The sequence below is a fragment of the Rhea americana genome, unplaced genomic scaffold, assembly GCF_003343005.1.
Source record: "Rhea americana isolate MKP2758 unplaced genomic scaffold, rheAme1 scaffold_110, whole genome shotgun sequence".
NCBI lineage: Eukaryota > Metazoa > Chordata > Aves > Rheiformes > Rheidae > Rhea > Rhea americana.
Window position 1 is genome coordinate 1,343,408 of NW_028185151.1, and position 18,960 is coordinate 1,362,367.

Sequence of the window (18,960 nt, forward strand, 5' to 3'; positions counted from 1 at the left end):
CCGAATTCACTTTCAGCCCAGGTTAATGCCACACAGCATGTTTCTGCCCTCTAGAATTTACCATGCAGGGCCAAGGAGGCAGAAGACAAACCATCAGTCTGCGCTGCTGTTAGTTCCCCGTGTGGTAGCASGGGGCAGAGGAGGTGGCATTGAGCACTGGCAGGGTGCAGGTGTGCTGCTGCCGATAGCAGGGCTGTTCGCTTTTAGTGCTAATGGTGACAGGAGCAGTGCACTGAGTGGAGTTCAGAGCACTGCTTGACTGTGAAACTTCTTAAACATTGAGGAAAATTCACCTTTGGGAAAGCATTAGTATTTGAGGCTGCAGCTATGATGAACAATGAACGTGTTTTTGTGCTTTTAATCATTAACTGTTTGGTGACCACAAATGGTGAGTTGGCCATGGTCATTTTTGTTTCTGTGAAGTAATGCATCTGTTCATTTTAAAGGCGTCCAATGCTACCTAATGGACAATGAGTTTTAAGTGAACTTAAAAACTATCTTCTGTCACTGTTATGCAGGGGCCTTCACTAGCAGAGGCAGACCGGACCTCTTTAGATCAAAGCACTGAAAAATAAAGGTACTGCTTGCTTCTTCCTAAACATGACAGATTTTTTTTCTGCAAGGAGCTTTGCTGCGAAATTTGTACTCTCCATGTGACCAAACCCAAATGTTATTTGGTGGTGTCGTGTGTGTTTATGGAAAAACCTGTTCTGTTGGCTCTTTTGCATCCTTGAAGGCCACAGTTTTCACTGGCCATGAGTATGTTTTTGTGATTTGTTTACTGATCTAAAAACAGTACAAAGTTCGGACCTTTCTATGGCAAGAGCATAATTGTTGTCTTTTGGCCTAAAGACTACTGTGTATAATTTAATTTATGGCCAGTGACAATACAAGAGAACTCTGGGCACCTGTAGAAGTGAATTTGCAGCAGGAATTTAGTGCTTGTAGACTTTGGCTGCAGCTTTCCAGACCTGTATCTCAATGAGTGAGGTGTGGCGCTCTTAAGCCCCTGCAGTTTCTCTCTAGCACCAAGGCAGCYGGGCCCTGGAAGGGAGTGGAACGATGCAAGTGATGCTGCCCCTTTTCTAATAATTGTCTGGAGTGCAGCATTACTTCTGCAAAGGAAACACTTTTGAGATATCTGAGAAAAGAAATTAGCTTAAAAGGAACAAGAGAATAATAATAAATTGTGATTAAAGGAGACTATAATTGCTTAGAAACAGAGAGAGAATACAGGTCTAAACCTTAGCTTGCAGGGAGCATTTTAAAAATACACAGTATACAGAGAACAAATAAATTAGAAAACACTTAGCTGGCCATCCAAAAATATTGAGCTGTTCAGAAACAGTGGTGTCTGCTGAAAGAAAATAGGGATGAAAGCAGGAAAGAGGTGTAAAGATAAACCAGATGAAAGCAATAACAGCTGAAACCACAATTTATTTTTAACTTGTAGTGTTAAAAGATTTTTTTCCACCATTTATTTTTATTTCATCTATGCCTCATATGAAACAATTTAAGTTATTTAATTTGGACATCAGTTCTTGCTTTCTTAGCTTCTGGACAAATAAACATTGTTTCTAATGCTGACATCTGGAAACTGGGAGGCAGAACTGTCTGTTCTCTAACATAATGACTAAAAGACGGTCCTTTATAATACTAGCTATTGCTAAAGCCTGTTTTTAGAGGGATTGCAAAGCTYTTCAGGAATCTTCATATTGAAATAGAGAGATTATTGATCTAACTTAATTTGTCAKTTTTTTTACGCTATGGGTGCCACAGATGGCACACTAAAAATCTGAATGGGGTTCAGCAAGTTTGGGAGTCACCACTGCTTGAAAAACGCATGAGCTAGATGCCTCAGTCTGCTTAAAGGTCTACTCACTGCTTTCTTCTGACTGCATGTAAGCCAGCTGGTGAGGTGATTGCCTCAGCTGGTAGTTAGAGTTGGAAGGACCAGTTACATAACATGTTTAAGTTGATCTAACCCATTTTTGATTGAAAGAATTAGGGATGTCTGAGCGGGTGAGGTTGGGGGTATCTCTGTAACCTTCAGGTGAGGAATGGTAACAAGCAGATGGCAACAGTTGCCTCTTCAACTAGTGCTGCTGAGGAACCCTGTAGGTGATATTTTCATCCCTCARCTTTGTTGTGTCTGAAGTCATGGTCTCTGACTCCTGGTCCCTATGAGGCCCGTTCCCTTGACTAGGACTTCATCCGGTGCTGTTCCCTGTTTGAGTTTGTTGTTGCTGGTTTCCTTCTCTCTGTCCAAGAATTCTTTTTTTTTCTTTTTTTTTCCTCCACTCCCCACAGTCACTGACAAGCCCGTTGTCCCAGGTTTCAGCCAGTTAGTGTTAATGACTATCACCCATTCTCAACCTTCCTTTTTTTCTACAGATGGACTATTTTCATGCTTCAGCTATCTCTTTCCTTCCTGCTCTGCTCATTTATCTGCTTTCACATCATAAGGTCTGTTGTGCCAGTTCTCTGCCTTGGGTCACCCCTTGCTTTCCATTCATTAGTCCATCGCTGTGGAACACAGTGCAGCACCTGACAATCACTCATTGTTCTCTAGTACAAACGAATGCCTTCCACAGTGGCCGGTAATGCATGCGCAGGCACACACGGAGTTGAACCATGAATCCTGATCATCTTATCTGCAGCTGACATCTCCTATCCCTTTCTCAATTTCCCACCTTCACACTTCTGTACTTGTCACTGAAATCATTTCTGCTGGAGGTCGTCATCTAGTCAAGTTCTTCTGTGTTTCATGAYCTGTCAGCTGCCTTTGGTACTGTTGGCAGTGTCACAGAAGTGACATGCCTTCTCTTGGTCATACTGTTACCTTTCTCGTGGTTCTTTTGCAATGTCACTTGAATATTTTCATTTCCCTGAGATTTTGTTTATGGATTTTGTATGCAATATTTTTTCTGCTACACTTAATCTCAGAATATCTTTATCCAAAACCAGAATTTCAGCTGCTGTATCTTTGCAGATGACTCAACAGATCTGTATTTGCCTTTCACATGTGACACTTCCTGCCCAAAACTAAAGGGCATGCTTATTTCCCTGATGACTGGGTGGTCATTTTAAACTCAGCATGGTCGAAACACATCCCCACACCTCTTCTCCCCATTTTTTATCCAGTGACTTGTGCTGATATCTCAGGCACCATTTTTGAGTTGGAATTTTCCCTGCTTGCGTATTTTGACCTTGCTGATTATTTTTGTGTAGGTGCTTTTCAATGCAATTTTTCCTGTTCATGCATGCACCTGAAGTGCTCATCTGGGCCTTCAGCATATTTTCTCTGGTTTGTCTTAGTTGGTTGTACCCACTCAGGAGGTTGCTACATGTTTAGCTTATTGATTGCGCTGACCGCCTATCTTTATGCTATCTCTTTTCGCAGCAGTTGTCAATATTGCGTAAGGTTGCTGTTTGATATAGTGTKTTAGAAGACAAAACTTGAGGCTGTAACAGAATGATCATGTATGGCAAGAAAAAATATGTTTGGGTATGAGTTGAGGTTTATAGTTTCCCTTGCAGTCTCTTCAGTTAGAAAAGGAAAGATCAGAGCTGGTGATCACTATAAAAATCAAATTATGTGCACAAGGGATATTAGTGGCTATAGCATGTCTGTTGTTTTAAAACTAGACTAACCATTTCTGGAAATGTATCTAAACAGATGTAATTGCTTTATGCTAAACTGAAAAATCCAAAATTTTGTTATGATAAATGTATCTTGATTTATCCCTCAACTTTATGCTGATACTGTAACGTYTTTCTTGTATTGCTTTCACTTATGGTACCAAAAAATCAATTTCTGTCATGCAATGGATTGCAAGCACTCCATACTGATTGAGATTTTGAAATTTTGTCATAGATCAGCAGAAATCCCTTTAGTCTGGGAAAGCTGAAGCTTAAATATCATGCATTTTCCTGAGTGGTTAGCTTTCTYTGACTGAGCTGTTAAAATATTCTTTTATTTATTAAAAAAAAGTTGGCACTGACCAGCACTGTAAGAGATGATTTTAGAAAAGATTATTCAATGATAATACCTTGCATGAATCATTAATCATGACTCATGATCAGCAGGCAACGATGTCCAATTTGTTTTCTRATCCCTCACTTGCTGATGTTCTCTATTACCATAGTGATAATATTAAAGAGTTGTTAGTGCATATAACCACGCAGTTAAAAATGACAGACTCCTTTTTTTTTTTTTTAATGGAATAAAATTTCCATAGCTTAAGTTTGTTTTGCTCTGTACATTTTTTGACATGTAGATCCTAAGTAGTATAAATGTGATCAAACAAGTATAATATGGCAGGGACGCAGGTTAACAGATTTTTGGCTTTCAAGCCAATTATTGTAGTTTTGTAGACAATTAAGTCTAGTCTGCYTTCTTATGAGGATTGAGGAGGTTTTGTAGCCGTTAAAAATTGGGAACTAATTGCTCTGTATCAAATCAAATGTAGTACAGGAGAGCCCTGTGTAAGCTGTTTTTTACTGCTGTGCTTTGCAATGAGAGCTTGCACTATTCATGTTTTTAACGTTTATTTTTTTCTTGAACAAAAACTAGTAGCTGGGYAGAAGGTGTTATTGCATGAATGTATGTTGGGGAATGACTAGTGAAGTTCTAGAGCAGCAGCTTATTTTCACTGCTGAATGTAGATTGCCATAAATCAAGAATGAGTGAATTAACAAAATTTGTCACTTTGTTTTGTTATGCGCYGTATTTATTTAGTGTTCTGGCACCCTGCTGTATGAGGTGATGTCAGGAATAAAGATCCTGAATATAAGAAGAAGAATTTTGCTAGGAAACCAGGTTTGGAAATGTGTTTTCACTCTTAAAATTTTATCAATAAAAGTAGTTTTAAAAGCTCTGCAAAGTAATGGCTGAAATGTTGCAGATAATATTAGAATGTGCATAGAGAGAGTGTATTAAGGTGTAGAAGCAGCATGGTGATGTTATTTTTTGAATTCAAGAATCTTGTATTCAATCAAATGTTAACTTGGTTGCATTTWAATCATTTTTATTACCTTTTACTTGAATTTAGAAAGCAATTGATGATGATGGATTAAAACTTTGATTTTTGAAAGGAGCTTGGAAGACTCTTCAGTATTTTTCATTAGAAGTTTTAAAAAATGATCTCTCTACCTACTACAATGTATGCCACATTATAATGCATAGATTTGGACAAGTTTCTTTGTGTTGAACATGCGGGACAATGCTGTATTGGTAGGTATATTGTAGCAGGACAAATAGGAATTCATTGACATAGGAGACTCTCTTTAATATCTCCTGGTAAGACACATGTGTGTCTGCATCACCTGATGTGGATACTGTGTAAATTCCTTCTCCATTTAGATGAGAATTATACTTGCCCCAACAAAATCATTTTCCCCTTTAGTATAGAATGGTGCTGCTAGCTACAAGATAAATGTACCCCTCAGGATTGTTCACCTCTTTCATTCTAAACTCTTTATCTATGTATATATTTTAATGCATGATTGCTTATTCATACATATGTATATATTGTGTAGATTTGTCAACATTTCASTCTATTTATTGTAAGAAGCCCTGGACACAGCATTAAAATCTAGCTGTCAACAAATTCTGTCTCAGATCAGTATGCTTTTTGTTCTGGGTTCACCTTAGGAAAGCTTTCCAGAAACTTCTTGCCAGTCTTGGGAAAAAATTTTGTTCCTACCAAAATAAGACTAAAGCCAGAGAAGGTCTTTTTTCTGTCCCCAAAAAAAAAAAAAAAAAAAGTGAGCATCTGCTATGTCTTCTGAACAGCTATACGTATTATAAAAGAATCTGGGGCAAAGATAGGACTAGCCTAGCAAACTGCAAGATTTAAACTTAAAACCTTTTTCTATGATCTGTGAAGGTTCTTTTACTTCTGACTTTGAGTGACTTCTAAGATGTCTTCTTTCTCAGACCACCTGTCTTCCTGTCTTCTGTTCAGAGATTTACCTAATTTCCTTCAAATCTCCTGTAAACCACTTTCTCTCTAGGAGCATTTTCCACAGTGAATGAAACAAAGCAAAGCCATAGTTCAAGAAATAATATTTTATATGAACATTAGACAATAACTTCTTGTCACTTCCTGGTATACATGGACACTCTGTAAGGTGGGAATAGYAGAGGAATAAGCCATGGTTGATCTGGTACATAGAAACAGACTACCAATATTATGTAGCTGTATAAAAGGTAAGTACAATGCTCAACATATTACAATGTTGTACACACTTCCTCCTTTGGAACACTATATTGGTTCTGTGTTTAAGTAGGAAGAATTCAAGGTGGAGCAAAAGCATGATTGAGAAAGGGTTGTATCTACCAGAGGCTAGATAATCTAAATAGTTTTAAGATGTGCTAGTGAAATTATGTGACACAGAACTGACCTCTATATAGAAATTATCTTTGGGAAATGATGTTTGGTTCTTAATTTCTGTATTCTTAAGGATTTTTCTCAGGAAGGTCTTCTGTGATAACTTACTGATGAAAAAGGAGACCATGAAAACTATGAGTCAGTCTCTCTCTCTCTCTCTATTTATTTGTGGGAGATTAGTGCAGAGTAAGCTGGTGTAGTGGAAACCGTTGTTGCCTTACTACTATTTTTGAGCCTCTTTCTTGTTTTGTACCCGAATACTTTTGCATAGTTTTTACAAGAAAAGATTTTAAAATATGTTAATTTTGGGGTTAACTGCTAAAATCAGTGCTTAAAACTCCTCCTATTTAACTTTGTGGGAGTACTAACTATGGTGGGCAAGTTTCTGTAGATTGCTGTGATTGTTTCACCTCAATGTTATACTGCTATCCTGTTACTCTTTATCAGAGGACTAAAGCGGATCTCAAAGGAAAATCAATCTTTTTTTGGTATTTTTTTTTCCCAGAAATGGCAACTTGTCTGTGGAAAAACTTACTTCAGACTACAAAAAAAAGGATAATACAACAGAGAAGGGCATCACTATATGACTGTGCTCATGGCTATCGGGAAGAGTTGATAAAGAAGAAACTTCAGCAGTTTGCTGGTGGATCCATCAACCTTTCCAAAGAAGAAACTGGCATTGGAATCCTGACCTTGAACAACCCAAGGCTAATGAATGCCTTCACAGGTATTATTAGAGATACAGGTTTTTTTAGTGCTTTTTTTTTTTTTAATTTCTTCCCTCTTCAGTTAGCTATTTTAGCATTTTCCCAGGCAAAATTAAAAGCTGTGCCTTGTGCCTTAGTTAACAGGAGAAACATTTGTTTTTTTAATTAGAGGTGCAGTAAATGTCCACTGCTCCTCATGGCAGTAGTTTAGCAGTAAACATCATAAGTTCTCAATGATAAAAGGACTTTATGGCGGAATGTGCCTGTCCTCTTTTTTCAGTCACTACACAGTTCTGCTGCTGTGCTCTTTTTTATTTCTCCTTTCTTCTTGTCTCCACTGCTGTGGAAACAGTAGTTTTAGGAGTGTGTGTAGGTATCATCTTAGCTTTGCAGGTGGTGTAGAATGGATGAGTTTATTTCTTTGTTCTTTACCTAATATCTTTCCTGTAATGTAAGCTTCAGTAATTCAWTCTTTTCTAACCACCCAAAATGGCTTCTATTTCTTCCTTTATCTGTCTTATCTTAAATACCAATGACTGTTAAAATAGGATTAGATGAGCTGGGCATTCTCAGTTGTTGCAGATCAGGAATCTTCTTAGCTAAATATTGCCCAGTGTAAAAATATATTACTATCAAAACCAAGTGCCACTTTTCATTAATCTTGTATTATGAGAGGTTTTTCATCTCCAAGATAGGTATGTCTGCTATCTCTCTAACTGTCTGAAATATTTCAATTTAAACCATTCTCTGCAGACATAAATGACAAAGGTTCAGGGTTTGCCTCTCCCAGACTTGAGCTTTTCATGAGCCCTTACCCTAAGAATGTCTTATCTCTTAATATTTTGAAATGGATACATTTGTGTCATCTTGTTACTTTCCCCCCCCCCCCTTATGTTTTCCTGTCCAGTTTTCACTGCTCCTTTACTGTTAGCAAATATATATGCAACCCACAACCCACTAGTAAAGCATAGAGCTGTTTACATGGAGAATGTCAAGTCTACTCCTTCTATTAATGATAGTTAGCTGAAAGAAAGATTCTAACAGAAGAACAGAATTTGTGGTAATTCACTTAGATGTCTTTACAGTTTCCCTTTTGTTTCCTTTTTAAAAATTGATCTGCAAAATTATTAACTTGTGAACTTGAAGAGTTGTAGCTAAAAGATGTTAGGAGGAAGGCTGTCTTTAAAAATGCATCCCTGTCAGCATATACTTTACTATGCAATCTTAATGATATTGTTGCATGTTCTTTTTCTACAGGTCTGTTTTTGACTCAAAATACAGCTTTGCAAGGGACTTTCTATGGACTATACATTCTTGGCTTATTTGTTGTGGAAATTGAAAGGGCCATGAGAAATGAGAGGTTATAGCAGAAAGAGAAAGGACAGGTAAAACCTAGTCTGTTACGGAGATCAGATATAAGTCAAGAGGTTTGAACTAAACTTTCATAGAAAAAGTGAGGAACATAGTTGTAAGTTCCTGAAGGCTTAATAGGAAGCTCTCAGAACTGATTTGTAGAAGTGCTGAGCAATCACAGCTGATATGTAGGTCACTATTAAGTGCTGTATAATGTTAATGTACTGGAATCATATAATGCATCTCAAATTGGACACACAAAATTAGTATTTTTTTTTTGACTCAGTCTTAAAATAATCGCTTCTCATAGGAGTGCTGTGAAAATAAATAGTGTATTTGAATTACTTAAGCTCTTGCAGCAAACAGGGTACAAAAAAAAAAGAGAGAGAGAAAATCAAGACTTCTGTCTTTGTAGACCTGATTAGCATATAGCAAATGAGGCATGGCCCAGACATTTCTGTTTTAAGGTCATGTACAGAGCCCTATGGAGAGAGTACTCCACTGGCTACATAGTAGCTGTGAAAATTTCTTGGGCAAATCTTTATGTGACYGTCTAAGATGTTACCTCTTCTTTTTATTGTATATCTGTTTATGGCAGGGAAGGGTAGAAACAAAACCATGTTGGTCCCTTAGCCACTGCCGTTGGATCCCATTCATATGGGATATTAATTCAGATTGCATTTGGTTTATCATTCCTGTCTGTGAACCACAGTTGCTGAGAAGCTATCAAATACTTGTTTCTTTTTCACTTGCTCCGTATGGAGCAGTATTCTTCAGCAAAATGATGGAAAGGAATAGGCTGTGCAACCTCAAATTTGTCCCAGCAGGACCTGTTGTCTTCATCTACCAGAACCTATAAATATGCTCCACCTCAAAGAAATTCTGTTGATACTGTGTCTCAGGGCTTCTGAATAGTGGTGGAYGTGAATTTATATATAAATGTAGGCTTCCTTTAGAAAGCTCTAAAACATCAYTAAACTGTTCAGTGAAATCCTGTTTACCAGGCATTTACTTTACACAGCATCTTTTTATCTCAAAGGAATTATGTTTATTCTAAGCTTGAGCAACTCATGGAACTGAAAGCAGAATAAAATTGTTAGCAAATTGGTAATAGGCAGTGCGGAGGTTGTTGTGCCTTTTTCTCCTCTTAACTGGAATCAGATAGCCACCTGTTTGAAATGGTCTCTTTGGAAACAAATGCTAATAATGTCAGTTTTAGCATAATGGAACCATTTTCATCAGCCTAACCTCTTGTTGAACTAAAGTTAATTTAAAAGAAAATGGACCAGCTTGCAGGAACTAAATGACAGTTGTCATAATTCTGCTGTCTAGAATTGACTTTAAAACACTTGTTCTTAAATTATAATGAAAAGGCAAACAAATTATTATTATGGGTRAATTTAGTGTTGTGAAGAGCATTAACTTAATGGTATCAAATACTGAAAGACTGAGACAGACAGAAGGAGGATCTGCGTTAGTGGTGTGTCCTGATCATTWTATCAGTCATCACAGACTGTTGTTAAAATGATAGCTCAGTGTTGTCACTGTAGTCAGTAATGGAAGGGATCCCCTCCTATGAGGAGGGGACAGGCTTTTTCAAGACTCTAGTTCTTTGCCCTTGCAGGCAGATGGCTCATATGGTCCCTTTTTGTAAACTCCAATTCAGTTAACTAGATTTTTGGCTCTTATAATACTCTTACAGAGAGACTCTTTAGTACCTCCCTGCTTTGATTATTAAGAGCATTGCAAACAGTGGTTGTGCTGTATCTTGACTCTGGCACAGCTTCAGCACTGGCCCAAGTACTTTTCTCATGAGAAGACGTGGGCAAAGTGAAATGGGTGGAGTTGAGTGGGTTGAGCCACACACATTTAAAGAATGACATACACAGAAAAGTAATTGTTGAATATACTTGCAAGCTGGAAAAGCATTGCAAGACCTAAATAAGTCTCTTCTAGTCTTTGTGCTGCTCAGTATTTTCATTCATGGTTTGGAAGATGGAATAGAAAGTGAGCTGCTGATTGGAAGAACTTGCAAGGAGGTTGTATTTTGGAGCAGAGGAATGGAACTCAAAATGATCTTGATTAACTGCTAAAAGAACTCAAGATCAACAAAGTGATTTTCAATGAAAGCAAGTGTTACATGCTCTATGTAAGAAGCATGGTTAAATTATAAATAACAAATGAAAAGGAAATGGTAACAGTGCTGAGATTTGTTAGAAATTTATAGCCTAGACCTGCCAGTGCAAAAAGCCTRGTGTCATTCTGATTATATAGTATGTGATGTCCACTTCATTCTTGTCCTCCTCAGGAACGTTGTCAAAAAGTGCTATTTTGGTGACTGACACCAAGACTAAGGTGTAAGTACTTTATAGATGGTGACCTGGGATGCTTGCTTCATAAAGGGCTGCAAAGAAAAACAAGCAGGAAGGAAAAACCCAGATAGGTGGGGATGGCTACTAGGAGACAATTTTAGGGCAGGTTAGGGCAGGAATAGTTCTGTGTGTGTAGGAGTAGGGTCAAAAAGCAAGAATTTTGGCAGAAAAACGAAGAGTCATTGAGGGTATTAATCTAAAACACRTTTGTGTTGGAAGCAGGTAGGCCTGTCTGTCCAAATTCTTGTCAAAGAAAGGTAGAGCTGAGAGCATGATCAGTCTGTATGTAGGCCGCAGTTTTTAAGCTCGTTTCTGTAAGTGCTTTGTCTTAAGAGTGTCTGAATGTGAGTCATATGCACTTGAAGAGCTTTTACTTAATGTTGGGTAAGCTAAGTTGGTATGAAGGATGCTACAGTCTAGGGCTAGTTCCAGAAATGAGGGATTTAYGGAGTTCCACTTCAGGAAGGGTAGTGGCTGTGGCTGAAAACACTATTGGTTGTAGTCAGGAAGACCACTGAAGAACTACAAGTATAGCCAGCTTTGTGATAGAGACTGGGAAAGTTGTCCTCATAGGTGCTCAGTCACTAGTTGTTGGTCATAATAATGTGAAGTAGATTAAAAACAAGGATCTACTGGAAGGGAAAAGTTTGTCTTGCTGAGGAGTGAGTTTTAGGGGGTAGGTCAGGTATTAATTTACACCTCCCTGTTACTCAATAAAACATAAGAACAGCTGTGTGGGCATGGACTGTTGCAGTAAGTGCTTGAAATTTCAGGTATAGCTAACGGAGAGGCAAGTGCTCTCAAGAAGCCCCTGAAAGCAGATCCTGTGAGGGTGAGTCCAGGCAGTTCCTTTGGTTGGTGTATAAAATTTCGGTGCTTAGACTGAACAAAATGGATTCTACCCTCTGCGACTCGTAATTAGTTCTTTGACTTGCGCAAATGTCTCCATTTGACACTTTTAAAGGTAGAGTTATACCAAGCTGTCTGATAGCACTGATAATTTCTTCCTTTTCATCCTCCTCTTTGCTAATTTCTTTAGGGCAGAAATTAATTAACCTAAAAAAACTTTTTTGGGGAGAGGGAGGAGTACAGGGAAGTCTTTTCTATAACATTGGGAGTTATAGTTACAACAGTTGTAGTCTCGGAAGACTCTTAYGCAAGCATATGAGAATATTATGTTTAAGCCAGAAGTGAAAAGCAAGTACTGTACAATCCATACGTTTGGAAGCTATGATGTATGTACTCTGTAAAGAGAGCCTTTCTAGACAGGTACCAGGGAGGGAATAAAAGATGTTTTTGAAAGATTTTTTTTGTTGTTGTTGTTGCTTGTTGTTGTTGATGCTTTGTTAAAAGCTATAAAGCATTTTTGCTCCTGCCTTCAAATGTATTTTCTTTTGAATGGGTACTTTTGTCTTAGGCCTCCAACAGGGTTTGTTTTTCAGCTTTTTTTTTTTTTTAGGAATCTTTATTAAAGCTGACTGGTTGTACTTTGAATCCAACTGGTACATGACTGTTTTCTATGCTTTGCCAGCCCTTTGGGCAGGGTGAAATGAAGATAACATAAAGGTTGTCGTAAGATGGATAGACCTATCCATGAATGGGCACATATACGTTCATGTGGCATGAATGCATGCAATTGCAAACAAAAGTAAAGCAGCTAGAGTTTATGCTGGATTCCTTGCATGCTTGCTTTTTGTGGATAGCACAAACTTTGTAGAATACTTTTCAGAATTCCAGGAAGTGCATCTTTGAGGATAAAAATGTATGCCAGTTCTTGTGCTGTCTTGTATTTTTAAGCTCATCACTTATCAGTGATAACTTGTTTTTGGTAGTGAAAATGTATTGTAAAATACAATGCTGATAATCACATCCTCTTAAAAATTTTGCTTCTCCCCTTTATGACAGGCACTATGATGCTAGAACTCCAGGAAAGGGTAACTGAATTGGAAAGCTGGAAGAGCGGTAAAGGCCTTATCATCTGTGGTGCAGGAAACACTTTTTGTTCAGGATCTGATTTGAATGCTGTCAAAGGAATGTCCACCTCTGAGGCAAGTAGTGATGCAAACTACATTTTTGGAGAAAAATAAGCTCTGGTATTCTGAAATCTCTTCCAGACAGGGGTGTTTATGCTTTTGCTGTAATTTTGCAGATGCAAGTCACAGAATGGAGATTTTCATGGTTCAAAAAATCCTAGCAGCCCCTTTAGCCMCTTTAAGTGATGACTTAAGTGTTACTGTACTTGATTCGTAACTCTGAATTTGTACACTATAAATTCTTTTTAGCCTCTTTTAAAAATGTCATTTCAGTTTCTCAGAGCACTGTATGGAGAATTTACATGTAAAATAGCCTGTGTTTCAATAGTTTGACCTTTAAAATTAGCTGTAAGAAATCATTCATCATGTATTCTAAAGTCAAAAATAAATTTAAGAAGCATGGTTGCTATTACAGAACTGTCACTCAGAATTGTCAGCACTGTACTTGTTCCTGAATAAAATGCTGGGTCAACTTTGTCTAACAGAGCTTTGGATTGATCTTATGTCAGATGAGTCGTGTGTGCAACTTAGAGGTTAAAGAGATGAGAAGATAGCAACTTGGCAGTGGTTTTTTTTGTTGTTGTTGTTTTTTTTTTTAAACTGATACTACCTTGTTTTGACAACTTTTACACATCCTTTTTTTATGGGTTAGTGTGTGGTTCTTGTCAATATGTGAAATAGGAGCTTACCAGCTGTGGGGCAGGGAGGGAGTTATCTTCTGGTGCTATTCCATCCTGATTTGCAGTTCTGGTAACAGACATCTTGGTGCTTATTTGTGCTCATTTCAAGTTTCCAGGCTTTGACAATACAAATTAATTTTAATCGAGCATTTCAGCAAGAACACCAACTTAAGAATTGATTAATCTGGTATTTGTCTTTACTGGTGAGTTGTCTCTGTTGGTGAAACTTTAATCTTAAAATACAAGGGCTTAAATATTTTGGTTTGATAAATGGGATGGTCCAGTCCWCAAAAGTTACAGGAGCCTTTGTTTCCTGTGTGGAGCATCTTGAGAGATGTGCTTTTCTAAGTATGGGGATACCATGCTTTATAGACATAAAGAAGAAGAAAATCAATTAATCACAGACATGTCTGGATTTCAGAAATGACCTGTGCCCTTGAAATATCCAAGTGAAAACTCCTCAAAAATTGTCTGAACTTTCCAGCTTAGTTTAGCATTATAGTAACTGAAAGAAGCTGATATCAGATGTAGGCCGATATTTTCTGACCTGCAGTCTAAGATTTCCTTTAGAATTCTGCATTCAGTAATTTTCAATAATTCTATTTCCATATAGGCTGTTTTACATCTAGTATTCTGTCTATATGTTTAAAGAAATTTATTGGTGGCGGTACAATGGGAGAGAGGGGTTGATATAAGGATTAGGATTCGTAACAGATGTACCGGGCAAAATGAAATGTGTAGGTATTGATTATAACTTTGTTCAAAATTCTCTGCAAAGAATCTAGATCTCATGCTAGTACTGAAACGCAAGTGTAAAAGTTGCAAGAAATGGTCCAAGAAGAATTAARACTGTTTGCTTTGTTTCCTTGGCAGAGTTCAAACTATTTACCCCAAAGTGAGAGTTTCTGAATAGTGGCAAACCCCTAAATCATTTGTTTGATCAGATTTAATAGTTATTATTAAATAAAGCTTCAATAGAATAAGGAATAGAATTTACTTTATTTTAGACTTGCAAAACTCTGCTCTATAACTCACTACAGGTGAGTGAGTTTTGTCTGGTTTCAGGTTAGGTTTTCAGTGCAGAGGGATTCATAAGGCAGAAAAAATAGGATTGTGTAAAAACTTTGGKTTTTTTCCATCTGATTGTTTTTGTGTGTTGGGGGAGCATGATCTCCGACATGATTTGCCTTTTCCTGTTGGGCAGGAAAGGCAGATTGGCCAAGGATACTAAAGGWTTTTCATGCCCTCTAGTGGCTCCTTTTCCTCCTCTTCCTCTGATGTTGAGTTGTTTCTAACCTGAGAACAAACCCAGGCACCCTACCTATTCTTCCTTGGCAACTGCTAATGTCTTGGTGACCAATTTGGAGGAGGCAAATTAACAGTGGAATTAAACATAAATAATTAAACCTGTCCTTACAACTTTACTTCCCAAGAGCAGTAACTTCACTCTGGAGTGACACTTGAAAAGCCAGAAAGTGTGTGTGTGGGAGGGGAGGTCTTGAAAGGACAGCATAGAGGAAGGAGGAGCAAAGGAGATGTTTTGCTTTTCTTGATCTCTAGACAGTATACAACAGTGGTTCCCAAGCAGTGAGCGTCAGCAGACCTTTGAGCACCTGAAGCTGGTCTGTGGAGATGCTGTTATCTCAATGAAAGTGGATTCTTCAGCTTTTGCAGCAAAGCAGCCACTGGCATGGTTTTATTTTCTACTTCTGTGTGAGAATGACTTTCCTCTTCCCTGCCTCTGCACCCAGCCAAGCTATTAATCCTGGTTTCCGTATGTAGTGTGTGTGGAAACCTGTATTTTGCCTCACTTTCTGCTTGTTAGTTTTCTTCTTACTCTAAGAACTCTTTAGTTTACAGCTGAAAATGTGATTATTCCACTAGACTCCAGTGAACACCTCTTACTCAGACAAAATACTCTAATAGCCTTATTTTTCTTATCAGGAAGRCTTGAAGTATATGGCTGGGCTCAAGTAATTGTGATTTTTTTTTTCTGGGTAGTTGTTTTCTACACAGTCATTTTTCTGTGATGTACACTAATCTCTACCACCTGAGGGTATGAAGACCTTTATTTCTCTCTGCTCAATCATAACTGCATTTATCAAGCTGGTCTGCTCTGGCATTAATCTGTAATTACCCTTTTGAATTTTAGTATGAGTTGAAATGGCAATTTTGAATGCAAAGACTCTGCTCTGATGGAGTGAAAATCAACTTCATCAGGAGAGCTTGGCTTTGTGTGCTTCCTGATAACTATAGTGTGAGAACTGTGCGAGTCCATACCAGAGCACTAATACTTTTTATTTTCCTGTGGGGTTTAAGCTTTTCTTCTGATGAGAAATATTAAGACAGTTATCATGGAGGACTTGATCCTTCTTTAACTTAGAATGGAAATATTTCTACTGATTTTAATAGGTGTAAGGGGTAGATACAGTGATAAATAAAACCTTTTCTTTGTAAACCATATCATAATTACTGGAATTTCCCAGCAGTCCTTTCATGTTATAAAATTGAATTAATTAACTGACGCTTGTGATAATATTGTCATGGCAGCTTACTTCTACCAGAGATCCACCCCTAAATACCATAATGCTGCTTGGCTTTGTGTAGAGTAGGTCTTGGGAACCATGAATAAGTTGACAGTGACACTGAAAATGTCCTGGTATTATTTCATGGTCCTATTTCAAGACCTACTCAAGACTTAACTGTTGTAAGAGCTCAGAAGAAGCTTATTAAACTTCTTCATTCCCTGATATGACTTGGAAGCTTTTAATTAAGTCAAATTCATTACCTTGTTGCCCCCCCCCAAACTCTCTATCAATATTTATTGATTTTTAATAAAGAAATGTTTGTTTGTACCCCCCCCATAACTTTTTTGAAAGACAAACTGAAATTGTTACCCACTGGTATTTTACTTCCACTATGTCCAATCATTAATTTTTAAAATCTGAAATAAATGACACACATGCAGTTAAATGTTTGTATGTTCATGGCCATACTGGATTATTTAGCCCAGTCAGGTGTGTCAGTTCCTGATCAATGCTGGATGCCAGAGGAAGAATGTAAGAACAGGTAAGGCAGAGAGATATTTTTTTTCCTTAAGAATATTCTCTTAGCCTCCAGCAATTTGTGACTCAGACTTCTGCAGCTAAAGATGTTACCTTGTATTTAATAACCTGTTACAATTTTTTTTCTGTTCTGAGTTTATCTAATTGTTCTTGAATCCATGTAATCTTTAAGGGATTGCAGTGCTGTGCTGCAAAGTGTTCCACAGTTCATGCATGCTGTGGGAAGAAATATATTTGCTTTTGAACCTGGGAGCTACTTATTTTATTTGAAGCTTTGTAATTCTTGTACTGGAAAAGAAGGGGACAATTGTTTCCTATTCACTGTTGTTTGCAAGCTGGACATTGCAAGCTGATATAAAATGAAAACAAGGAGAGAAAAAAAGAATCTCTTTTTAGCTGAAATGCTTGTTACTGAAACAATAAAGTAGTTTATATATTTTTTTAGTTTTATACATTTTGAGCAGTAAAAAGTGTGCAGCAAAATACAATCTTATTAACCGCTATAGAGTTTGAGCTCTATAGGTGTTTGTGTGGGAGGAAAGAGAAAAGGAAATTAAGARGAAAGGATATGCAATTTCATGTCATGGAAATTTGGTATTTTTTGAATGATTTTTAGTACTTTGGCAATTATGTTCATAGTGGCTTAACTATAACTACAATTCTAAAATATGGATTGTGTTCTGATTTTTAGCCTGGTTTATACTGGTTTTGTATTGGTGTATACTGAGGTTGGGCTGAGTTTCAGGAAAGGCTAGCCAAACAGCGGAAAAATCCTGCTAGAGTAAATATAATGAATATTCCTATCTGCTCTGTTTTTGTATTGAATTGCTTCACATTAGGATCACTTAACATTTTTGAATTTTTCTGTCATTTATAGGATGGGATGAATATGTGCATGTTTATGCAGAATACCTTAACCAGACTTATGAGGTAATACATTTTTCTTTCCTCTTCTTTATCAAATAATTATAAGGCTTGGAATATGCTTTGGCTAGCTCTTCAAGGAGATATTTAAAGTTAAATATACAGTTTAAGTATGTAGACTTCAACACTAGACCTTGTATTTGCACATGTTAGTCAGGTAAGTATTTGTGGATGTAAATTAAGCTTTGACATTTCATAATTATTAGGCTTTCCAGAGATTGGAACAGAAAATATCTACAGATTTATATGTGGAGGGCCAGCAGAAACCTAGAGTTCAGAAAATCTAGGCCTTCACAGGTTGTAAAACTGACTTTTGTAACTCAGTGGAAGTCAGTAGCTCTCAAAAAAAAAAAAAAAAAAGCAGCGCCAGCTTATGCAGCCTACACAGGTAACGTTTATTTAATATATTTATTTAATCTTCCCACTTCATGAGAGGAATGTATTCAGTTTTACCATCTGGTACATCTCAAAATCAGTTTTTCCCTCTCCTTTATATTTAGCTTCCCTTAAGAAATGACATTTCTATTAAATCCACGTGTGGCAGGCTCTGTCTTTTGTCTGCTTAGGGCTCTTTGAAGATAAATGTTCTGTATTTCCAAATGGTGTATATGAGAAAATGCTATGAGTTAACGTTGTTCTGTAAAACTGCCCAGGAGATCGGTGACTTAGTAGTAAGTCCTTACAATTGTATCCTCACAGTCCTTACAATCTAATCCTCAGGATCAGAATTAGTCATTTGTGTAAGTTGACCCTTGTATAACCAAAATTCACATGCAGGCAAAGAGAGGAAAGATCTATGAAGATTAAGCCCTTACCTGAGGTATCTTCACTGAGAGTACATAAGCACTATATTGCAGTCATAACTGAGAGAGACGACTGTATTGCTCTCTGGGGAGGTCTGTCATAGGTGGATTGTCCTCTGAGGGAGCTGAGGCTAACTGTGGTCCTGAAGAGGTCCTTCAAGGGGATGAGAAATAGTGGGGAGTGTTGACACACGGGATGTGGACCCTTGTGCCCCATATTGTATGAAGTGCTCTCCAACTGGTGAGTGGATTTAGGTTATAAGAAATTGTTCGTGCTTCTGATGAAGTAGGTTCTGAATCTAGCTTTGAAACTGGCCATCAACCCAGTGAATTAAATGCATCTTGTTAGTAAGAGAAAAAACAACTGTATTGGACAGGCAAGCTGGGTCTAATGAGTTGTCTCCGTTTCKTAGGGAAATTGGCTTATCCAATTCAGTCATTATTCATTTCACAAGGGCAGTAGGGAATCACAGAATAGTTGAGGTTGGAAGGGACCTCTAGAGATCATCTTATTGAGCCCCCCTGATCAAACAGGGTCACCTAGAGCATGTTGCCCACTACTGTGTCCGGACGGCCTTTGACCGTCTCCAAGGATGGAGACTGCACAGCCTCTCTGGGCAACCTGCTG

General features: G+C 37.7%; 1 protein-coding gene across 1 annotated transcript in view; it reads left to right on the forward strand.

The window, feature by feature from the left end:
• Positions 1-515: 515 nt before the first annotated feature.
• The window catches only part of ECHDC1 (ethylmalonyl-CoA decarboxylase 1), a 48,531-nt gene continuing 30,086 nt past the window's right edge, over positions 516-18,960 (forward strand). Inside the window, exons 1-4 of the mRNA XM_085314145.1 lie at positions 516-577; positions 6,901-7,122; positions 12,733-12,875; positions 17,483-17,535. Coding sequence (XP_085170271.1) covers positions 6,903-7,122; positions 12,733-12,875; positions 17,483-17,535 — 416 coding nt within the window. The 5' untranslated portion in view covers positions 516-577; positions 6,901-6,902. The remainder of the gene's footprint in view (positions 578-6,900; positions 7,123-12,732; positions 12,876-17,482; positions 17,536-18,960) is intronic.